General features: G+C 37.7%; 1 protein-coding gene across 1 annotated transcript in view; it reads right to left on the bottom strand.

The window, feature by feature from the left end:
* SEMA3C (semaphorin 3C) overlaps positions 1–19,440 on the bottom strand; it is a 129,453-nt gene that overhangs the window by 32,188 nt on the left and 77,825 nt on the right. The window contains exons 6-11 of the mRNA XM_075490802.1: positions 16,001–16,091; positions 11,362–11,481; positions 9,178–9,320; positions 7,035–7,149; positions 4,908–4,977; positions 2,007–2,151 (exon numbers count right to left, since the gene is read on the bottom strand). Coding sequence (XP_075346917.1) covers positions 2,007–2,151; positions 4,908–4,977; positions 7,035–7,149; positions 9,178–9,320; positions 11,362–11,481; positions 16,001–16,091 — 684 coding nt within the window. The remainder of the gene's footprint in view (positions 1–2,006; positions 2,152–4,907; positions 4,978–7,034; positions 7,150–9,177; positions 9,321–11,361; positions 11,482–16,000; positions 16,092–19,440) is intronic.

Here is a 19,440-nt window from a genome sequence, read left to right as displayed (position 1 = left end):
TTCTGAGCAGCAAAAAAATCCCCATGTCCTGATTTTTACAGATGCTTTGACATAAGTGAAAAATAGAGTCTGTGACATGCATTTAGAAGTAGAACTTTTTGGCAGTAAAATAAAAGCAAAGCCAAACAGGTCCCAGCTTAGAAAATACACTTTTAAGATACTGTGTTGTGGCTGAATTGTGAGGAAGCACAGAAAAGCCAGTGATCAGAAAACCAGCAATGATAATCCTAAAAGAATCTCTTTTGGCTTTATTTTTTTGTGTGAGCTATGATCTAAGAATTAACTTCAAATTCAGAGCTCATCGGCACATCTGAAAAATGTACATAATTTCTGTCACCATGTTAAAACCAAATCTGAATTTTCTTTTTCCCTTTCCATTGTGCTGCCCAATTTCTTTAGGACCATCTGGAATACCTCATAAGACTCCATGAGGCGAACCAAGAATAACATGGCAGTGGTTGAGGAAACACATACAAATACAATATTCTGAAGCAGCAAGAAACTCTGAAATGTGACTAATCACAAAAGCGTGAAACTTCCTGTTTAAACGGGCCATTTATTTTCTTTTTTTGTAAAGTTTAAGCTTAAAGCCTCAGTGAACTCATGAGATTAGAGCTGTATGAATTAATTGCAATGAAAGAATAATGCTAGCATTAGACCTTAGTGGAATATCAGGTATTGATTAGCTAATTCTAGAGATCTGGGAACATGAAGTCCTAAATCTTACAGCCAGTAATAACTGCACTAAAATGTCATGAAGAATTGTGTGAACAGGGAGAGCTATTCCATGTATCTGTGCATTAGTGTACGAGAAAGAAAGAACAATATCTACAGCATAGAGATGCATATGCATGAAACAGTGATATGGTTAAACGTTCTTGCAGTGACTTGCAAAATTAAAATAAAATTTAACTTCCTGTGATAAATGGAAAAGCAACGAAGTGTTCATCTAAAAAAATTATAACTACATTGTTGAGAGATGATTTATGATTCTGCGCATACTTATTTAATTCTGATACTTAAGAAATTGTAAGAAGACTTCATAGGAGTCAACAAAGGTCCACACTACCATATTTCATTTAGCAAATATGGATTTAGAGAAAGTTCATATATTCTTCATTAAAGCTGGAAATATTAAACTTCATTCTTCTGCTAAATCTAAATTAAGAATAGTGCAAATAAGTAAATAAATAAATAAAGACAAAACTGCATCAACAGCAATTTTTATACACCATAAAGGTGAAAAGAAAAAAAAGTAACAATTTTGTTTAAAAACTTTCATGGGACATTTTTTTAAAACTTGGAAACAGCTAGCTTTAATGGTGTACAGAATTTATCGGAAGATTATTACTACCCCTGAGAGAGTGAAAGAAAGTCCTGAAAAATTTTCAAGGCATACAAAAAGCATTCTTAACAAGGAGGACTACTATGAACTGACTGGCATGAAAACTCATCTGTTTCCAGGTTTCTCATCTAAGATTCAGTACCTGACAGGGTATTAGACTTAGTCAAATGACAAGTCCCAGAAGTCTTGTTCTCCTACTACATCTCCCAAGCGTCCCAGTAGAGCTGCAAAACTTTAGAGAACTACGGAAAATTCATACAGACTGAAGACAGACGTACAGATGTTTGGATCCAGACTGTAGAACACACTCACAACACCATCCTTGTATGCTTATTTTTTTAGCTATCTTGTGCTCAAACATACACACAAAATGTAAATGTACATGTAAACAATATGACTGCCATCTAATGAAATAATTCTTACCACCTTTTGAGCAGAAAGAGCAAGAGTGATTAACGTTTTGCACAACTTTTAATTCTCTAGAAGATTTCCAGATACGACATGATTTGTATGGCAAGCTGAGAAGCAAATAAAATTGTTCTGGACTGTAACTAAGTGCCATAGTCACATACAGTCCATTCTCCTGGAATAAATAACATTTATTTATGTATTAAACAAAGACAAGTAACTGGCAAGCCTGCATAAACATCTTTGTACTTACGGTGCCAGGTCGTGGGTATGGAATTCTGCCCTGATATGGAATCAGCTGGTGGTTTGGGCCCTCCTTGTGTGCAAATGGCCCATTGAACACGGTCTGGATGTCGGACAGATGATACACACACACGGCCGAGCCTTTAAATATGGAGCTGGAAGACAGTAGGTAAAAGTTAGTATTGCAATCTACCGACTTTTGTATAGCTTTTCTATCATTTTTCATGGTTCAATAATGAAAGATACCTCTAAAATAATATATTTAATACAATTTAATGCTTCTATAGCATGGATTTAATAAATTTAAAATCAACTAATTTAGCTTCCCAATATACACCATTACTCCTTAAGACCTAGCACCTTTTTGAACAGTGAACTGAAAAAAGAGGGAGGAAGGTACTGCCCTACTGGTGGAATAAGAAAATTTCCTAATGTTGAATATAAAAGAAATATAGTCTGGCCCCAGTTCAATCAATGGCAAAAATATTGCTGACTCAGTGAGACACAGGTTTTATAATCTTTGTACTGCCAAACAAAGCACAGGTTTTCCAGAACTCCCTACCAGTATATTAACCACAAGACCTCCATGAGCCTCCTAAAATACATGGCTAAAATATTAATCAAAACATCCAGTGCAATTACTATTGGTTAGATTATTATAATCAGTTGCCAGCTTTTCTAAGCAAAATGGGGACAGGTTGTGGCTGTAAAGGAATTACTTCTCTACAGTCCTCAAATCCACCCACAAAACTGGTTTTACAAAGACCCCTTCAAAAGGGTTGAAGTTTGATGCTTCCTGAGGAGAACCCGGGGGTAACCTATGAGAAGGGCATGTTTTCCCACTGCTCTGGATTCAACAACAGTCTCAGATGTCTCCTCAGCCAGCACAAGCCCTGAATGGCCTCCATCCCCCTGTGATGATGGAGGGCACTAAGGGAATAATTTCCAGACTGATGCTAAGGCTGACTGAGGTGAATCAACACCTTTTTTTAACTCTCACTGCATATAAGGTTTGGGATATTTATCTTAACAAAGTGGAAACTCCAGACAGTCTGAAATCTGCCTGATGTTAACTGTAGGATGAAGATAATCCAAGTAACACTCTGGTTTCAATTGGAAAAAAAAAAAAGCTCCAGAAAAATACTGAAAACATTACACATAGTGTCTAAACAAGGAAAGTGCAATCCATATTGCTCTCAGCTATATATGGATTAGCAGGAGGAACCTTTTAGATGGATTACGGTATTTGTGGAAATTTTAGTAGGTATTAGTAGGTTTAAGAAATGTATTTAATCTTTCCAGATGTTTTATGTTAGATTTACAGCAGATTATGCCACCAAAATAATTTGCTTCAATATTACTTGGTTTCCTCCTGTATGGTTTAGATAAAAGTACTAATGGTTATTATTTGGTGGGATGTTTCTCTCCTGCTACTGTTCTGAGTTGGAAGCCTACAGAGGTGAAGATAAAGGAACTGCTAAGGAGTAAAAATCATTGTGATTGCTGTATTTAACTAGGTAACCGATCCAATCTATAGTCAAAGAGAAAGAAAGTATAGACGATGTGGTTCATGATAACAGAGACGCATGAGTAAAAACTTCAATAGAGAGAGAAAACAGCTTGAGAGCCAGGAAAAAGTGAAGTTTGCTCTTTGTTGTCACCTTATATGGTCCTGTGATTCAAACCTCATTTCCACTGCAGGAATACCAGGAGAATTAGGTAAAAGTGTTTCCAGTTCAGGCATGTTGCATCCACAACCTAATCATAAGTGTGGTTTTACTGCTAAACATAACCTCAGCATTTTCTCTTTTTGTGCAGTAGGAATCATAAACCGTAGACAGCACCAGATGTTTACAAGTTATGGGATTCTTTTTTTCCCAATTAAATATCATAAAATCATATTTTCCTGGCTGGTTCACACATCTGAGAAAGCAGATCCCTGGATCCACATGAAAAAAGACAGAAAAGTGTATCGGGAAAAAATATTTTTTCATGCATTTTATTGGCAATTTTACTAGAAATTGCCATTAAAGGAATTACTAGTAACAAGTTAAATAATTTGCTAATTTGATCACATAAATTAAATTAAATAACAAAATAAGTAGAAAAACTGTTTGAAGTTAAGTAATAACAGCTAAATAATACAGGATAGCATATCAGAAATCAGTAAGCAATAACTATTTCTACTCTGTATATTAGCACTATGTGGTGAGGGCAAGAGAAAAGTGAAAAAAATAAAGGTAGAGATGGCAGAATCTGTTGGTCCACCTGTTGGTCTATCTTTGTGGAGAGTTTCAACATAGTAAGCGATATGTAGTACTTCCACTGCCCTTGGGAGCTCACTGAATGCTTTCTAAACTGGCCAGTAAGGGAATACTACTGACTGGTAATGGGGAGCTTAAGGCTGCAAGGAGGTGATCAAATGCCATATAAGCTTGTCTTTTTGTAGCCAACTGAAGCCGACATGGGTTATTTGCCATCTGTGCGATGATCTGCCAGCTGAGAGAGTGGAAATGACTTGCATGAATTCATGTAAGAATTCCCGGTTTGATCCTTCAGGGTGCTGGATGTCCTTCAGGAGGTGTTAAGTGCTCTCAGATGCCACAGGAGTTCACTGCGTTGGAGTCGTTTCGCTTTCTGCTGCTGAACGGTAACAAGCGGCCCTCCATGGAAATGTTTTCCCAGTGCCAGCTGACAGTATGTCAGGGAGCAGTTTGCTCCAAGCAGCATAGCTGTTACATGGATACCAACAGTAATGATACTGAGACTGTTACTCCTGCACGCAAACGATGGGCACAGCAGACATACAAAATTGCACAGAACAGCCTTGACCACAAGCCATCACTTTCAGTTTTCATATAGAAAACTGGGCAGTTCAGAAAGGTAATTTTTTTCAACCCCCCCCATTTACCTTGATGTTGTAAAAATTCCATACACAAGTGTTGTTCTGGGGTTATCAGTCTCTAAAAGAAACACATCCTCTGTAAGAAAGAAAAGGAAAAAGAAAAAACATTTTGAATACTAGTAAAACCTTTATTTTCCAGTTTAATTTATGACTTTATTCCTGCTGAAGTCAACAGCAGTTCTGTCTCAGACTTGAATGGGAAAAAGCAGACTTATTGTATGAATGGACCATATGCATAAATCTAGCATTTGAACATTGAGAAACAGTTTTGGAAATTAACTCCACGCCATCTAGCCTGATGAAGACAGAAGGCAAAGCTTTTCAAATATGTTCAGGATCCATGCCGCACACTTCTCTCAGCTGGATCTCATTTCAGCAGGTTGTTTAACAGTAGGCAAACATTTCAGTTGCGGTAGGTCAAAGACAAAGAGTTCCCATAGACGGATGTAATCCAAAGCAGGACAATTAGGTGTTTTATCATCCAGCACACACTCTAGATGCCCTCACTAGCTCATTTTCAACATGATATGAATGACACGCAGTTTTGCAGTGAAGACACTGAGAGATGTAAACCTCCCAGCTTCTGTTGTGTAGGGATTTATTGACTGCACTATGCAAAACTTTACCTACTCACTGAACTGAATTTGCCCAACGTTACCTCTGATCTGTTGAATGTTTTTTACACTTCAGTGAAAAATACTTTAATCTCTGACAGTTTCTCCTTACAAATGTTTTTAATAACTATAACCAAGCTACCTCTTAAACTTATTTTACAACACACAAAAAGACTGAATTGTGTGAGCTTTTTATCACAAAATATGTTCTTTAGCTTTGCATTAATTTATGTGGCTCCTTCATTAACCCTCTGAAATTTTTAAACACTCTGTTAAATATGTCAAAACCAAAAGACTTCACTATGCAGGACTGGCAGTGTTACACGCTCTCCTGCATTATACATGAATTTCCAGCTGCGGTTGTATTCTTACTCTTTGCTACAGGATTGTGCTGGGAGCCCAGGATGAGAACATGTCTCCTATTCTGTATGGTTCTCCATTTTGTCATACAGAAACCTAAAAGCGCTTATCCTACTGCTTTGCTGAAAAGGAGTGGGCTGGTAAATCACAGCTCTGAAAGATTAGTTGCTGTGGCAGTGCAAGGAGGCACTAGGAACTTCTAAGGTCAGTCCTCCAAGCACCTTGCATATTCTGAGTTACAGCAAGTTAGGATCTGCTCCTAGGCCCATCAAGTTCCACCAAAACCTTTAACCAAAGCAAATACACCAAATATTTGTAAAGATATAAAGTCAAAAAGACTCCAAATTCCATTTGCTATGATAAGAATCAAGAATAATGACAGAGAAAAGAGAGAGAGATTACAATGGAGCGAAGGCCAGAATTAGATGCAGCCCCAGTGTGGGGCTCATTAGCTATTTATATTGCCTATATTTATATTTATACTAATACACATACCAGGTCTTCCAATACCTGAATTTAGAACTTTGACTTTATATGTCACAGCTGTGGACAATACAGAATTTGAAACTTTCTGATAATGTTGTTTGGCACTTGCGTATCAAGATATGCATCTATTAATTCCTTATACAGCTTGTGACTGCTGTATAGATTATTCACTGAATATTTGTTCATAGTATTATTGCTGGTGCCAGTAACAGGATTTATTAGTATTATCTTGAACTATCAAATTGAGGCCTCTACCCAGTGATCAAAAAAGAAAAACTGTCTTGCAGAAAAGCTGTATGTTACACAGTGGTATAAGAAACAGTTTCAAAGAGATGTCTGTTAAAAAACCTCTATCATAATCCTAACTAGGAGCAAAATAACAATAGACTTCACTTACATGTTCCCTTGCAAATATGAATTCTTTACATATATAATTCCTTTACATAGTCAAGACTAATTACCTTTATTTCAAAGATAATGATAATTACCCAGAGAGATTTATGAAGATTTTTTTCATTTCCTGTCATAAAACTGCAAGGGGAATTTTATCATGAATTTCTACAGGGCCAAGATTTCACTGTCAACAACTTGACTAAGGAGCTGAACGAACATCAATAAATATTCACAGGGTGCAGGATTTAGATAAAACTTTTAAGGGATTTTCTTGCCATACCTAATTCATCAAAGTACGTTTCTGTTCCATCTTCATCCATTACTGAGCATACAAGTCTTGCTTTCAAGAATGTTGTCCACTTGTTCACGAGACTACGCTGACCACCTGTGTCATTCTGGAAAGGAATATTATTTTTAGAAAAAAAATACAACACAGCTGACATTTTTCTGGCTTTCCCACATTTTCCTCAGGTTAATTTGACTCATCATCTAGACAATTATGCTGGTATATTCAGTATAAAAAATAGATAAGCCTAAACCAAATCCCCTCATCTAAACACTCCAGATACAGGAAAAAAGAACTAGTTTTCTGAGCAGAGTTTTCTGTGCTGGGCTAGCAGGTTTGGGAGGGTTGGGCAGTAGATTTAGTGCAGCAGCAGTGTGTGTAGGTATTGGAAAGGACTGTGGAGGTCTGTATCGCTCACTGACACCTACTGTGGAGAAGTCCATGCTACCTCTGAAAGGTCTAATAGGCCTATGGAGGGATGCTGCTTCTAACCCTGACAGCAGTATAGCTGCATCTGACCTAGCAAGCCATGCTGGCCCATGAGATGGATGCGCTGAACTAAATTCAGAAATTATGGCTAGCATGGGTCAAGCTAGCTTTGCACTGTTGCAAGTCTTGCTAGCTTGGTCCAGAGCTGGCTTGGTCACAGCTCGCTCAAGGAACTCTTCATCTCTCTCCAGTGCAAGGTGGAAACAGTAACTGCTAAACCAGATGGTGCAGCTCCTGCCTCATTCTGCTGGTGAACACCTTAGATAAGAGCAGTATCTTCCAAACTGCATAGCACAATGTCACCCAATGAAAGGGAAAAAGGAAATGAAGAAGCTAGGCAAATGTGATTTCAATGAAATGCTGTGCATGTTTCACTGGTGCTCCCGGAGCTCGTAATCAGACTTTCTGGATGACCCATAAGAGGTCTTTTGGGGGGGTCTCTCTTGGCACCATTGTACTAATATATTTGGCCAGTCTCAAAGGTGTTGATACATGAATACGATGGTATACAAGTATACAAATATGACTGGCTCAGATTTATTTTCATTGGCTTTGGGATTCTGCCACTGACTTCAGTGTAAGTCTAAATAGACTGAGGCCTTTCAGAAATCATCTGGGTTTCATTATAACAGTAACAATAACAAATACAGCCATAATTGTGTGAAATGTCTTGTTGCAAAATACCCAAAAAGGCCTTTGGACACCCTCACAAAAACATAGAAAATGGAGATTATAAAAGAGATCACATGCCTCATCATATTGCTAGAGAAGGAGTTTAACAGAATCCCAAACATGCCCTCACACCCATGCACAACAACATCACAAAGCATTGAATTCTAAAGAAGACCCGGATTAAAGACAAGGAATACACAAATGCTCACAATTATCTTCCTGAACCTTTCCAAAAGAAGGAATAAAAAGGCTAGAAGTAATTGTGCCTTTATAATTTTGCTCTCATAAAAAAAAATCCATTTCACCAGAGATATTAATAGCTGCTTCAATCATTTTTCATCTACAGTTGATTATAGATACGAAAAAGGAAATAGAGACAATGAAGAGCGCTGCAATCGTAAATTAATGACTGCACAGGATTAGCCATAACTCCTGAATTTAATCTTCCTGTGCACGTTTTTAAAGGTAGGCTCACACATACATCAATGCAAGAACTCAGAAAGGACAGATACTGTAAAAATGAAAACGATATTTGAAAGTTATATCAACCCATTTAAAAGCTTGGCTCTGATATTTCCAATGTGTTTCAAAGATTTTGAGTATGTTTGTGTGTGTGTGTGGAAGACTTCACTGTCTTATAATTCAGTTTTTCTAAGCAAAGAATGTACCTCATTCATGCAAAGGACAAGAAGTTTGGAAATTCAACACTGGTAACTATTCTGAGTCAGTCAGAGTAATACACAGATTCCTGAATTTCTGAATCTCCATATCATTATAGGTATAGCCAGATATACATAACATGTTCAGATCCTAGCTGTGTGTTCAGTAACAGCTCTTCTTAATTATGAATGTGGAAGCTGAAACAGGAAATTTGTTTCAAATATAAATCAAAGGCTTTTCAATCATTTCATCTTTTAGCTTATCATGTCACACCAGCAGCTTGTCCCAACAACCTGGCAAACAAAATAGTTCTTACTGGACATATTCGTGCAATCATTGAATGAATTTGCTTTGTGCTGCCACTGTTGTCTGTGAGTCTCTCTTTGAAGAAGAAGTAGATTTTGGCATCGTTGGGGTCAGTGCCATCTGGGATAACATGAGCATCCACAAAAATAGGCTCTGAAATGAAACAGTATACCAAAACGATGAAACCAAAAGATGTAGCAGTATAAGCAAATAATGATTTGACAGTTACTGACTGCTTCAAGGAAACGCTATATAATGCATATAGAGGTACTGCTGTGGTGGGTTAGGCTATATGCTCTAGCCTCATGTGTGGATATACCAGGTATTACCAGGTAGATGGCCTCTTGTTGGCAGCCTTAAGTTTCTGCATCCTCACATTTTATCCCACAGCAGATTTTTAGAAAAGCGATTCAAATACAGAAGTATTAGATTACTGCAGAGATTCAAAGACTTGGAGGAAGAAGAGGGAAGAATCAGTGTGTTATCAGGGGCACTTAAGGAAAGACTCATTGAGGCCAAACATAAAAGTAAGCTGCTAAAAGACTCTTTAGGAAAAGAACAAATAAGGTACTTTAAAACTGCATACATAAGAGAGGAAAATAGCTGTTGGAACACTGAAAAAGGAAAGCAGAATATGCAAATGCTTGAATAGCATTTGAGTTCATATCAGAGGTTGATAAACATACAAAACACTGTAAAGGAGCACTAGTGTAACGTAAATTGTAATGTAATTTAAAATGTACATTTTGACATGCAGGTGACCGTGCATTAGTTTCTTGCAATCCCTTATTAGGCAACCACCTCTATTGGTGTTGGTACCTGCAGAACATATGTTTTTGGAAATTTTGTATGCTAAAATACAATAGACATTGGCAGGAGTTCTCAGAAGTCCTTCTCCTTTGTCTGAAGGAAGAAGTTTCCTGCATAAAGGCTATATCTTTTCAATGATCATGCAAGATTGCTTGATCAGTTGAAATCCAGTATAAATCTTGAAATAATCCCATACAAAGATTGTATCTCTGACAGAAAACTCACTTTAGATTTCAGCATTTTTCTATTCACATGAGCCTATTCTCAATTAATATAACAAGTGTCATGACTCTGGCTCTAAAAGAACATGGAAATAAATTGTGCTTGTCAAGTACCTGTTCTGAGCATGTGTAATAGGTAGATTTTCCAGAAATTAGGCATTTTAATGGTTCTTTTTCCCTAATTCACTTTAGGTTGCACACTTAAGGGTGTGCGGGTAAGTGTAAGAATGTATAGCAAACAGAAGAAAAATTTAGAAAGCAGACATATTTTCCCATTCATAGCGAATTTAATTTATTCTGATTGCAATCCTGTGATTTCACTGTAGTCACAGCCACACAGGAATAACAAGAGTCACCCTAACAGTAGTCAAGACAAAACCACAGTAATTTTTACTTTAATTCAACATACCTGAAGGCTTTTTTAAATTGGAACTGCTACGTCAGTTGCTCTATAACCTTTGACATCTATCTCTGCTCAGAGGGTTTACCACCATTTTAATTCAAAATAGTTTAATTGGAAGGAGTCTTCTTATGGGTAAAGTCAAGGAGAATTTTCACATTGATTTCAGTGAAGCCAAGAGTTAAGCGTTTGCACTCAGAAATTAGTGTTCCTACTGTGTTTTGATAATCAGTTTCTTACCACTGAAATAAATGGCAATAATTGTCACTGACTTCTCTGATAATGCGACTCTCTGCTGCACACATTTTGAATGCAAGTGGTGGTGAGTCTTCTGTACAGAAGTGGGTCAGCCTGAATTAACTGAAGTTGGTAATTCATTAGAAAAAAACTTAGAATCAAGCACTCTCATTTAAGGCAATGTCTGATGCATTAGAGGTGGAGAAGGCACTTCCTTAGAAGTCAGATTGTCTGACCACTTGCCATTTCAAAGGTTTTCATACACTTTCCAATGAACAGTTTGGTTCAGTCTTAATGCAAAAAAAGGCCATCAGGTGGGGTGGCCTAAGAGGTTGGCTCATGCAGTGAACCCTTTACGTCTGTGCATTGTCTACAGAATGTATTTACACACATTTCTTCATGGTTCAACTTCATAAATTAAATTCAGAGAAAAGCTCTTTAAAAGGCAAGCTCTTTATTTTAGACAAAACAAAGCAGAATCTCTGTGAAACCCATTAAAAGCTCTGGTAAAACAAAGGCATCTCACCACTCAGCCACTTGGAGTTGTGCTGGTCAGTCCGCACTGCATTCCTCCTGGTCAGACTCCGAAAAATGGCTGCATCTGTCCCCATGAAATCAATATACATTCCTGAAAAAAGCTCTTCATCTGCGAAGAATTGAAATGGAAGGGAAAAAGCAAATGCATTGTTATGGCTTTTGGGAAATCCGTGTTTACTGATCTATTTTTATTTTCAACTCATCAGCTCTTTATTTACACAGGAGTCTACACAGATAAATATTGGGTCATGGGAATGGGGGTTCCCTCTGATTTACAAAGACACAATCTAGAATGCATGAGAATCATCAGATTTTTCTTAAAGACTTTAGGGAACTGCATACTTAAATGCAACAGCAGAACTGCATGTGTGGTGAACCTTTCTTTGATATGAAGTTTAGTTGCTCAACTTTCACTGCTAAGGATCACTGGAAAATCAGCCTACTGTTATCAACAAGAATCACATTCAATTTTTTAAGTACGTACTTCAAAAAGCTTTTTTTGTTATGGGAGTAGACAAAATGACTGGGCTGAATTTATTGCTGGTGTAAACTGGCACAACATCTATTGCAGTCAATGGATCAGTGCCAATTTTTACCAACAGTATTGTCAAGGTTGCCCCAGGCAGCCTCAAGCTGACTTCAGTATTGCAGAGGCCAGACAATCATATTATTGAACTTTACGCAGAGTAATATGGAGCAACAATTGTCCCCTTTTATGTACTTGATTCTAAGTATACGGTCATTATGCTTGAACAGAATTAGACATGCAACTCTTACATTAACAGAACTACGAACTTCTGCTCCCTTTGCAGGGCTGAAAACTCAGTCCATCAGTCAGGATGTATATCTGTATTTGTGTGAGTCTGTGTGTGTGCATAAAAAATTATATATACATATATAATTATAATTCTAATTACATATACTATCATTTTCCACTCTGTGAATAACCAAGCAATTTCCACTGACTAATGACAATGAAACCCCAGAGCAGAAAACAGTAGCTAAAATAAACTCTAACTCTCAGAGTGGGAGTGGTGGCTGAATACATTCCAGTACAGCTGGGTCCTTTGATTGATGTTTTTGTCTGAATTCCTGGACTACCCAGAGAGTGTGGTCAAGCTGGCAAGAGTCACAGGTTCAGAAGCGCTTGAAGCTGTTTTTGTGTTCTGAGTGTGTGTGTGTGTCCATCAATATGGAAGAGTACTGGCTCATGAGAGAATTAAAACTCTGGAGATTTTGTTTTTCTGCTGCCGGCTAGAGCCTGAACCGAACCCCTGCAGAGCAGCCAGCAACCACTCTTCTGCTCTCATCTCTCCCAGTGATGACAAGATTCATACACAGGGGATTTAAACAATGCATTAGCTGCATGTTTGTGAAGCATTTACTTCCTGAGCATGTATTGACAGAATGATGTTAGACCTATATTGATTTATAACTGATTTTGTATATTTGCCTTATTGCCTCAATCCATTAGAGTTTTATTCTTATTATGAGATAAATTGGCTGAAAGAGATCAGGCTTATAGTTCTCACTAAACATTACGTACAGTCCTATGCATATACACATACGCACACACTTTAACAATAGTACTACACTATGTAATTTTAATCCTACTACATATCAACGCTATTAGTTATGTCTTAAGCATTCCTAGTGTCTGCTTGTTAATCATGTATCAGATGATATCCGTCAGCTCCACTTCCTTTTGGTTAAATTCTTAAATTCCGCACAGCATTTGGTCTGCACAGCACAACTACTTCACACTACTTCTCTTTGTTACTGGAGGGAATTACTGAATTGATGAGGTATGTCTGCTTTTATAAATATCTCAGAGTCTTGGTGGGGAGAGAGACATGCATACTGCACATTAGTTATGCCAAGCTTCTTCAAAGCACATTTTTCATTGCTTTGATGCAAAAGTGTCTTTGTACAATGGCAAATTGTACCAAGTTTAAATTTGTTTTTATAGCATCACTTTCCTCTGAAGGGTGAATCAGCTTTCCTGCTGTATTCTAGGCTGGTGATGCCCAAAATTGTCAAGAAATTGCGTCTATATTTAAAAATGGTTCTTTTGTTGTGGAAGAGTTCGCCGGTCTGGCAGTACTTCCCATCTTCTGAAGCGAGGGGAAGGAATTCCTCATGCAGAAGAACGCTCAAAGGAGAGTCCAGTACATGGGTTCGGTCTCCTCATTATAACTCAAGCTGTGACTTACAAAATCTTCCCTTTTCCAGCATGGATATTGAGGCTAAATTAATTCAAGCTTAATGTTTTTGAAGTGACTGGACATTGTAGTAACAGGGAGAAAGTATAAAACCCAATCTGTGGGACTCTTTTGAGAAAGAATGTGACCTTTGCGGAATAATTTAAACTTTGTAGATGAATTATGTCATGAAAGATAAGTCAAGTCAAACAGTAGGGAAGGTCTCTTCAGTCACATAACTGAGAGAACAAGGAAGATAACGCAAAGTCTACTAAGATGAACAAAGCTGCCACAGATCTATTGTAGCAAAAAATCAGCTTACTGTATATACAATAATTCAGTAACAATGGTTACTGTTTCATAAAATCCAGATGGAACAAGGAAAGGAAACTTTATTTTTTAATCACAGTTGATTCACTTAATAATACCAGAACAGCAATGAGTAGCAGTGGATTAATCCATCACTGACTTCTTTGAACAAACATTTTCTTCACACAGTGAGTGTCTGTAAACACAGACCATAGATCACTGATAAGATAAAGATATAAGTGCAGCCAAGGTTCAGAGAGGTATCTAGGTAGCATTTACCTGTCTTCTAAAGGTGTTTCAGTTTATACCTCTGTCACTGAAATTACTTGTCCTTTGTAATAAATATATTTGCAATGAGGAATCAAAAAAAAGGTAATTTCTATTTTGAACAGACCATGTAGGATAGACTATACGACACTTCCCTTAAGCTCCACGAGACTCAAACTTTAAAGGAAATATCCGTCACAAATGTAATTGGCATTGATTTCAGTGGAAACTGAACGGCAGAAACACCGCACATTGTTCCCTTGTAAATCTTGGGTGAAATACGCAGTACCTGTGTGCACTAAGTTTTATTTGCTAAGAAAGACTGAAAAATCTGTGCAACTGCTGCTCCCTTCATAGCCAAAAATACAGCAAGGAGTAGGCACATGTTGAAAAATCAAGGCTTTGGCACTAGAAGTCTGTGAACATGCTGCAAATGTGAAAGGTTGGGTTACACTAAGTATATATAACATGTCTCCTGATTAAAAAAAAAAAAAGAAAAGAGTTTCTTTTACTGATGACTTAGGTTGCACAAAGCGTATGTCTCCTTTGAGTTTTCAGTTAGGTGTGCAATAGGCACTGCAGTAATTCTTTGTATTGGGTTCTCCTGGTTTCGGCTGGGATAGAGTTAATTTTCTTCCTAGTAGCTGGTATAGTGCTGTGCTTTGGATTTTAGTATGAGAATAATATTGATAACACGCTGATGTTTTGGCTGTCGCTAAGCGGTGTTTACATTGGTCAAGGACATTTTTTTTTTTCCCTTCAACTCCCCATGCTCTGCCAGGTGCCCAAGAAATGGGAGGGGGCACAGCCAGGACAGTTGATCCAAACTGACCAAAGGGCTATTCCATACCATATGATGTCACGCCCAGTATATAAACTGGGGCAGTTGGCTGGGGGGTAGCGATCGCTGCTGGGGGACTGGCTGGGTGTCGGTCGGCAGGTGGTGAGCAGTTGTATAATATTTTTTTAATTATTATTATTATTATCTTTTTTTTTCCCCCTTTTTTCCCCCCGTTGGGTTTTGTTCCTCTCTCTCCTTCTCATTATAATTCATTATTATTATTACTATTATTTTGTTCCAATTATTAAACTGTTCTTATCTCAACCCACGAGTTTTCTTACTTTTGCTCTTCCGATTCTCTCCCCCATCCCACCGGGGGGGGGGAAGTGAGCGAGCGGCTGCATGGTGCTTAGCTGCTGGCTGGGGCTAAACCACGACATGGGTATATCTCACAGTCACTGAATGCAGTTGCTACCAATTCACAAGATATTTGAGGTGTGTCAGTTGTATCACTTTCTGGCCTTTTAAATGGAAGAAAATTGCAAAATTTGTTGGGTATAAAGCCAATTGAAGAATGAAGAACCTTGCAATAGCTGGTGGGCTCTACAGCAGAGATGACAACAAAAATGAGATTCAAAGTAACTAAAGTCTTCAGGCTTTCTTTCCCTGGCTACTCTGAGATTTTACAAATAATTAAATGAGACACAAGTGCTGTCTAGGATGAACAAGGTCAGAAACTATTCAAACATAAAATGCTAGACAGGGTAATGCAAAGTTGAAACTAACCCTGGGAAAAATGTGTAAGCTGGAAAAGGGACAATCTTTTGTTTTCTGTTTCTCTCTCTCCCTTTCAACAGCTTATTTCTGCATCTCATTTGTACACCCACCTTTAGCTTCATGTAAACCTTGAAACAAGGATGGACCCAACCCTTGTGCCCATCAGCCAGACACAAGGTACTGCTCCTTGGAAGCTGAATTCTGTGTCCAGCTCACTTCAGGCATCCCGTCAATCCACACCACACATGTTCATGTGGGTTTAGACCTCAGCAACTTGGAGTATCTTTACTTACTGATCATAACAGACACCGTGTTCACATTAGGGTTGAAAGAACAGCGTCCCTTTCCTGATTCACACTTGGAGTCGATCTTGAAGATTTGTTCCTGCAATGTAGATTGGTGTGTCACTTCTCATTTCAGAAACCACCAGATGTAAAGTGATTTTTACGCTTGGCCATTTCCAGCATTAACAATGCTCAGCACTGCTGGGCACTTTTACTGTACTATCAGCAGTTTAGCTTTCCTATTCAGAATTTCATAATCTTTTTAGACAACTTTTTGATTGATACCCAGTTATTTTCAAGACTCTTGTTATAAATTCAAGACACTGAAACAAAGAATTTTTCCCTCTAGCTCAGTTATGCTTTGGAGAGGTTGACTGATCTCTGCAATAACATCTGTGGAGATTACTTCTGTGTTTTTGAAGTTATTTATCCTTTATTTGCTGAATACATGGTGATACTTATACTAGTCTAGGACATTATAATAAAGCTACGAGAACAATTATACATATTAAATAAAAATCTCTTATGACAATTGTCATTTGGTAATAGCATAAATCATATGCTCTTTACTGAGCTATCAGTAAAGCTATCCAAAAATCCCCTAAATCATACTTATTTTCTTCAATACCATCTATTGGATTATGTGTAGAGCTCCAATTCCATAGTGATAGATGATTTATCAATATCTCTTGCCGTAGCCTGAAATCTCTTGGAAATTTTTTGCTGTTTAGGAATCTTGGTATGGGGCTTTGTTTATATTTTATGTGATTTATAAAGAGAAATACATTTGGCAAAGTAGAAGCAACCTGGACTACAGCTTGAAATACAAACAGTGTGAATATCTTAGACAATTTGCCCATCTCGGTGCACCTCCTCACTTCTTCGTTCCCAGCAACACTGAAGAGCACAGTATGCTGAGCAAGAAGGGACTCCTGGGTCCAAGTCCATTCCTTAAAAACTGCAGTCAGTAATGGCAGAGACATCGATCCATAGCATATCGACTCGCATACCATTGTATACCAAACAAACAACCTGTTCCTAGCCTCCTATAAGAAACTTCTAATCTTTAATAAAAGGTCAATAGACATAATTGCATGGAAAAAGACACCCAAACTTAAAACATTTCTGTTTCAACAGAAAAAGGTAGCTGAAAAAAATTCCAAAGAAAGCCTTTTGTGATGTAGAAGCCAATGTATTAGTTATTCAACTAAGGGCAGCAACTCTTTATATTCCCTTTGACAATTAATGTAAATCACAGGGGAATGGGAATGCCACACAGATCACTGAGCAGCCATTTGGCGACAGCAAATTGGAGACCCCACCAACCTGAAATGCTCAGCTACAGCAGGAAGTTTTCATATTCATTACCCCTATCCCTATTCCCCTTCTTCTGTTTTGCCTAATTTAATCACAGAGATCTTATCTATTGTTTCAGTAATAAGCTCTCTAAACGATGTTAAAACATAAGTATAAAGTTTCTAATATGATCTTGGGGGTTTTTTTTGTTGTTTTACTTCTAGATTAATATTCATCTTGATGTTAATCCATATTTACTATATTATACCACTATTTACCAATTCAAAATGCCCATTACTGCACTATTAAACTAGCTCCAGGATTACACTTGATTTTCATATATATTAAACTACTTTTTAGTCTATAATTAATTCACATAGTGATTACATTTCCTTCTGTTTGCATTTACTTTGACATTAGAATATATTTGGGTGACTAAGAGAGTCTTTACCAAAGACCAAATTATCAAGTGTGCCAAGCAAGAAAATTAATGATTTTTTAACCTCTGGTTCAGGGAAAAGGGCAACATTCTGCCTCATCAATGAAATCGCCTTTTTTGTGAGATTATGTGGAATCCTGGAGACAAAAGAGCAAACCAGGCACAGTTCTTATGATTGTTGGATATGACTCTTACTGTCAGGTTTTAGCTTCTAGAGAAAAACAGATGTGCTTTCTAAAATATCCATTTTGCACATGCAAAACCAGCCTTCTGTTCATGGAAAACTGTACTAAATTAAAGGTGAAATGATAAAAGCAGAGAAAAAAATGAGTTCTCACTCGTCCCATTATCACTACATAGTTCTTCATTCTGCTCTATTAATTAGTCATGCACTGATATATGCAATGAGTTCAGAAGGAAGTGCTTGGTTTTAAACTGTTATGCTATTGTTGGCCTGTACAGTAATGGCTTTGAGCATGCGATGCCTACAGTCAAGTGTCTGACAGACTCCAGACGACTGAAACAGCAGTTTATTTAATCAATTGATCATAGGCATGTAGCTATACAGACAGGCTAAGTGAAGTCAGTTCTGCTCTTCCAAGACATGTATCTTTATTTTTAACTTAAGAAATTTAACATCTTGCATCATCTGGAAATGTCATTTCCCACCCTCCTCCTCCCCGCCCCAACCTCATTTATAAAACCCATAAAATAATGAGATTTAGAGTTCTCTGGGCTACAGTACTACTACTTAAGCTGATAAAGGAATATTGTATTAATTAGAGGTAAATGAGATCACTTTCCAAGTTTTAAATAATTTGTCAAGAAACAGGATAATGCTGAGGAAAGTTGACGTCAGTTTCAAAATACATCAAAATAAGTTAATGCAGACTCCGTTAACCAGAAGGATGGATTTACTTATTCAGTTCTGCTTGCTTGTGCTTTTAAATCCAGGCCTGTGAACCTCTACTTTTAGATAATTCATTAGGACTGAAGGTGCAGTGATTCAGACTACATCCTCTGTTAAGGAGGCTGGAGCCAGGTAGGGATCTACCAAAAGTCACTGAGATCATCACATGCAAACCTACCTGGAGAAACAATGATTTATCACCTCCCTGGCAACCTTTGCAGTAGTTCTGGGTCTTGGCCAGAATTCCCATCCCACTCCCAATCAAATCAGTGATGAATTTCCCAGTCTCTTCCCTAGGAGCTAGCCCAGCTTTTAAAGCTGCCCTCACATGGCAAAACTCCAGGTAGCACGCTCTGATCTTCCTTTCCAACACATCTGCTTCCACATTGTACAGGAAAATATATCGCACACCCCTATGCCTGCAGACATGAACCTGACCCAAAAGCTACTGAGGTGCTGGGTCTCGGTTAAGTGCTTTTCTTCTTCTGGTTGCTTAATTTATTACCTATTACATTTGCACATAAACAAACATTTCACTTTCAAATCAGGAAACTTGGACAATATACTTATGAAACATCTGGTACTTTGTATATCGAAAATACACAGTGAAACTGAATATAGAAAAACTGGAGACCTATCTAGAGAAAATAAGATTTACACCCTGGAAGATCCCACAGTGATGAGAAAACTTACCGACTTCATCCCAGCAGAATCTACTGGGACAAAACTTGTGCAGTAGATGAAAGTTACCTGTACTGGGATTGCATCTAGTGGGTATTAAGCTGAAGTCCAGCAAACCTTCAC

Source organism: Mycteria americana, chromosome 1 (assembly GCF_035582795.1).
Source record: "Mycteria americana isolate JAX WOST 10 ecotype Jacksonville Zoo and Gardens chromosome 1, USCA_MyAme_1.0, whole genome shotgun sequence".
NCBI lineage: Eukaryota > Metazoa > Chordata > Aves > Ciconiiformes > Ciconiidae > Mycteria > Mycteria americana.
The sequence above is the reverse complement of the archived record's forward strand: the minus strand, read 5'-3'. Positions and strand labels throughout refer to the sequence as shown.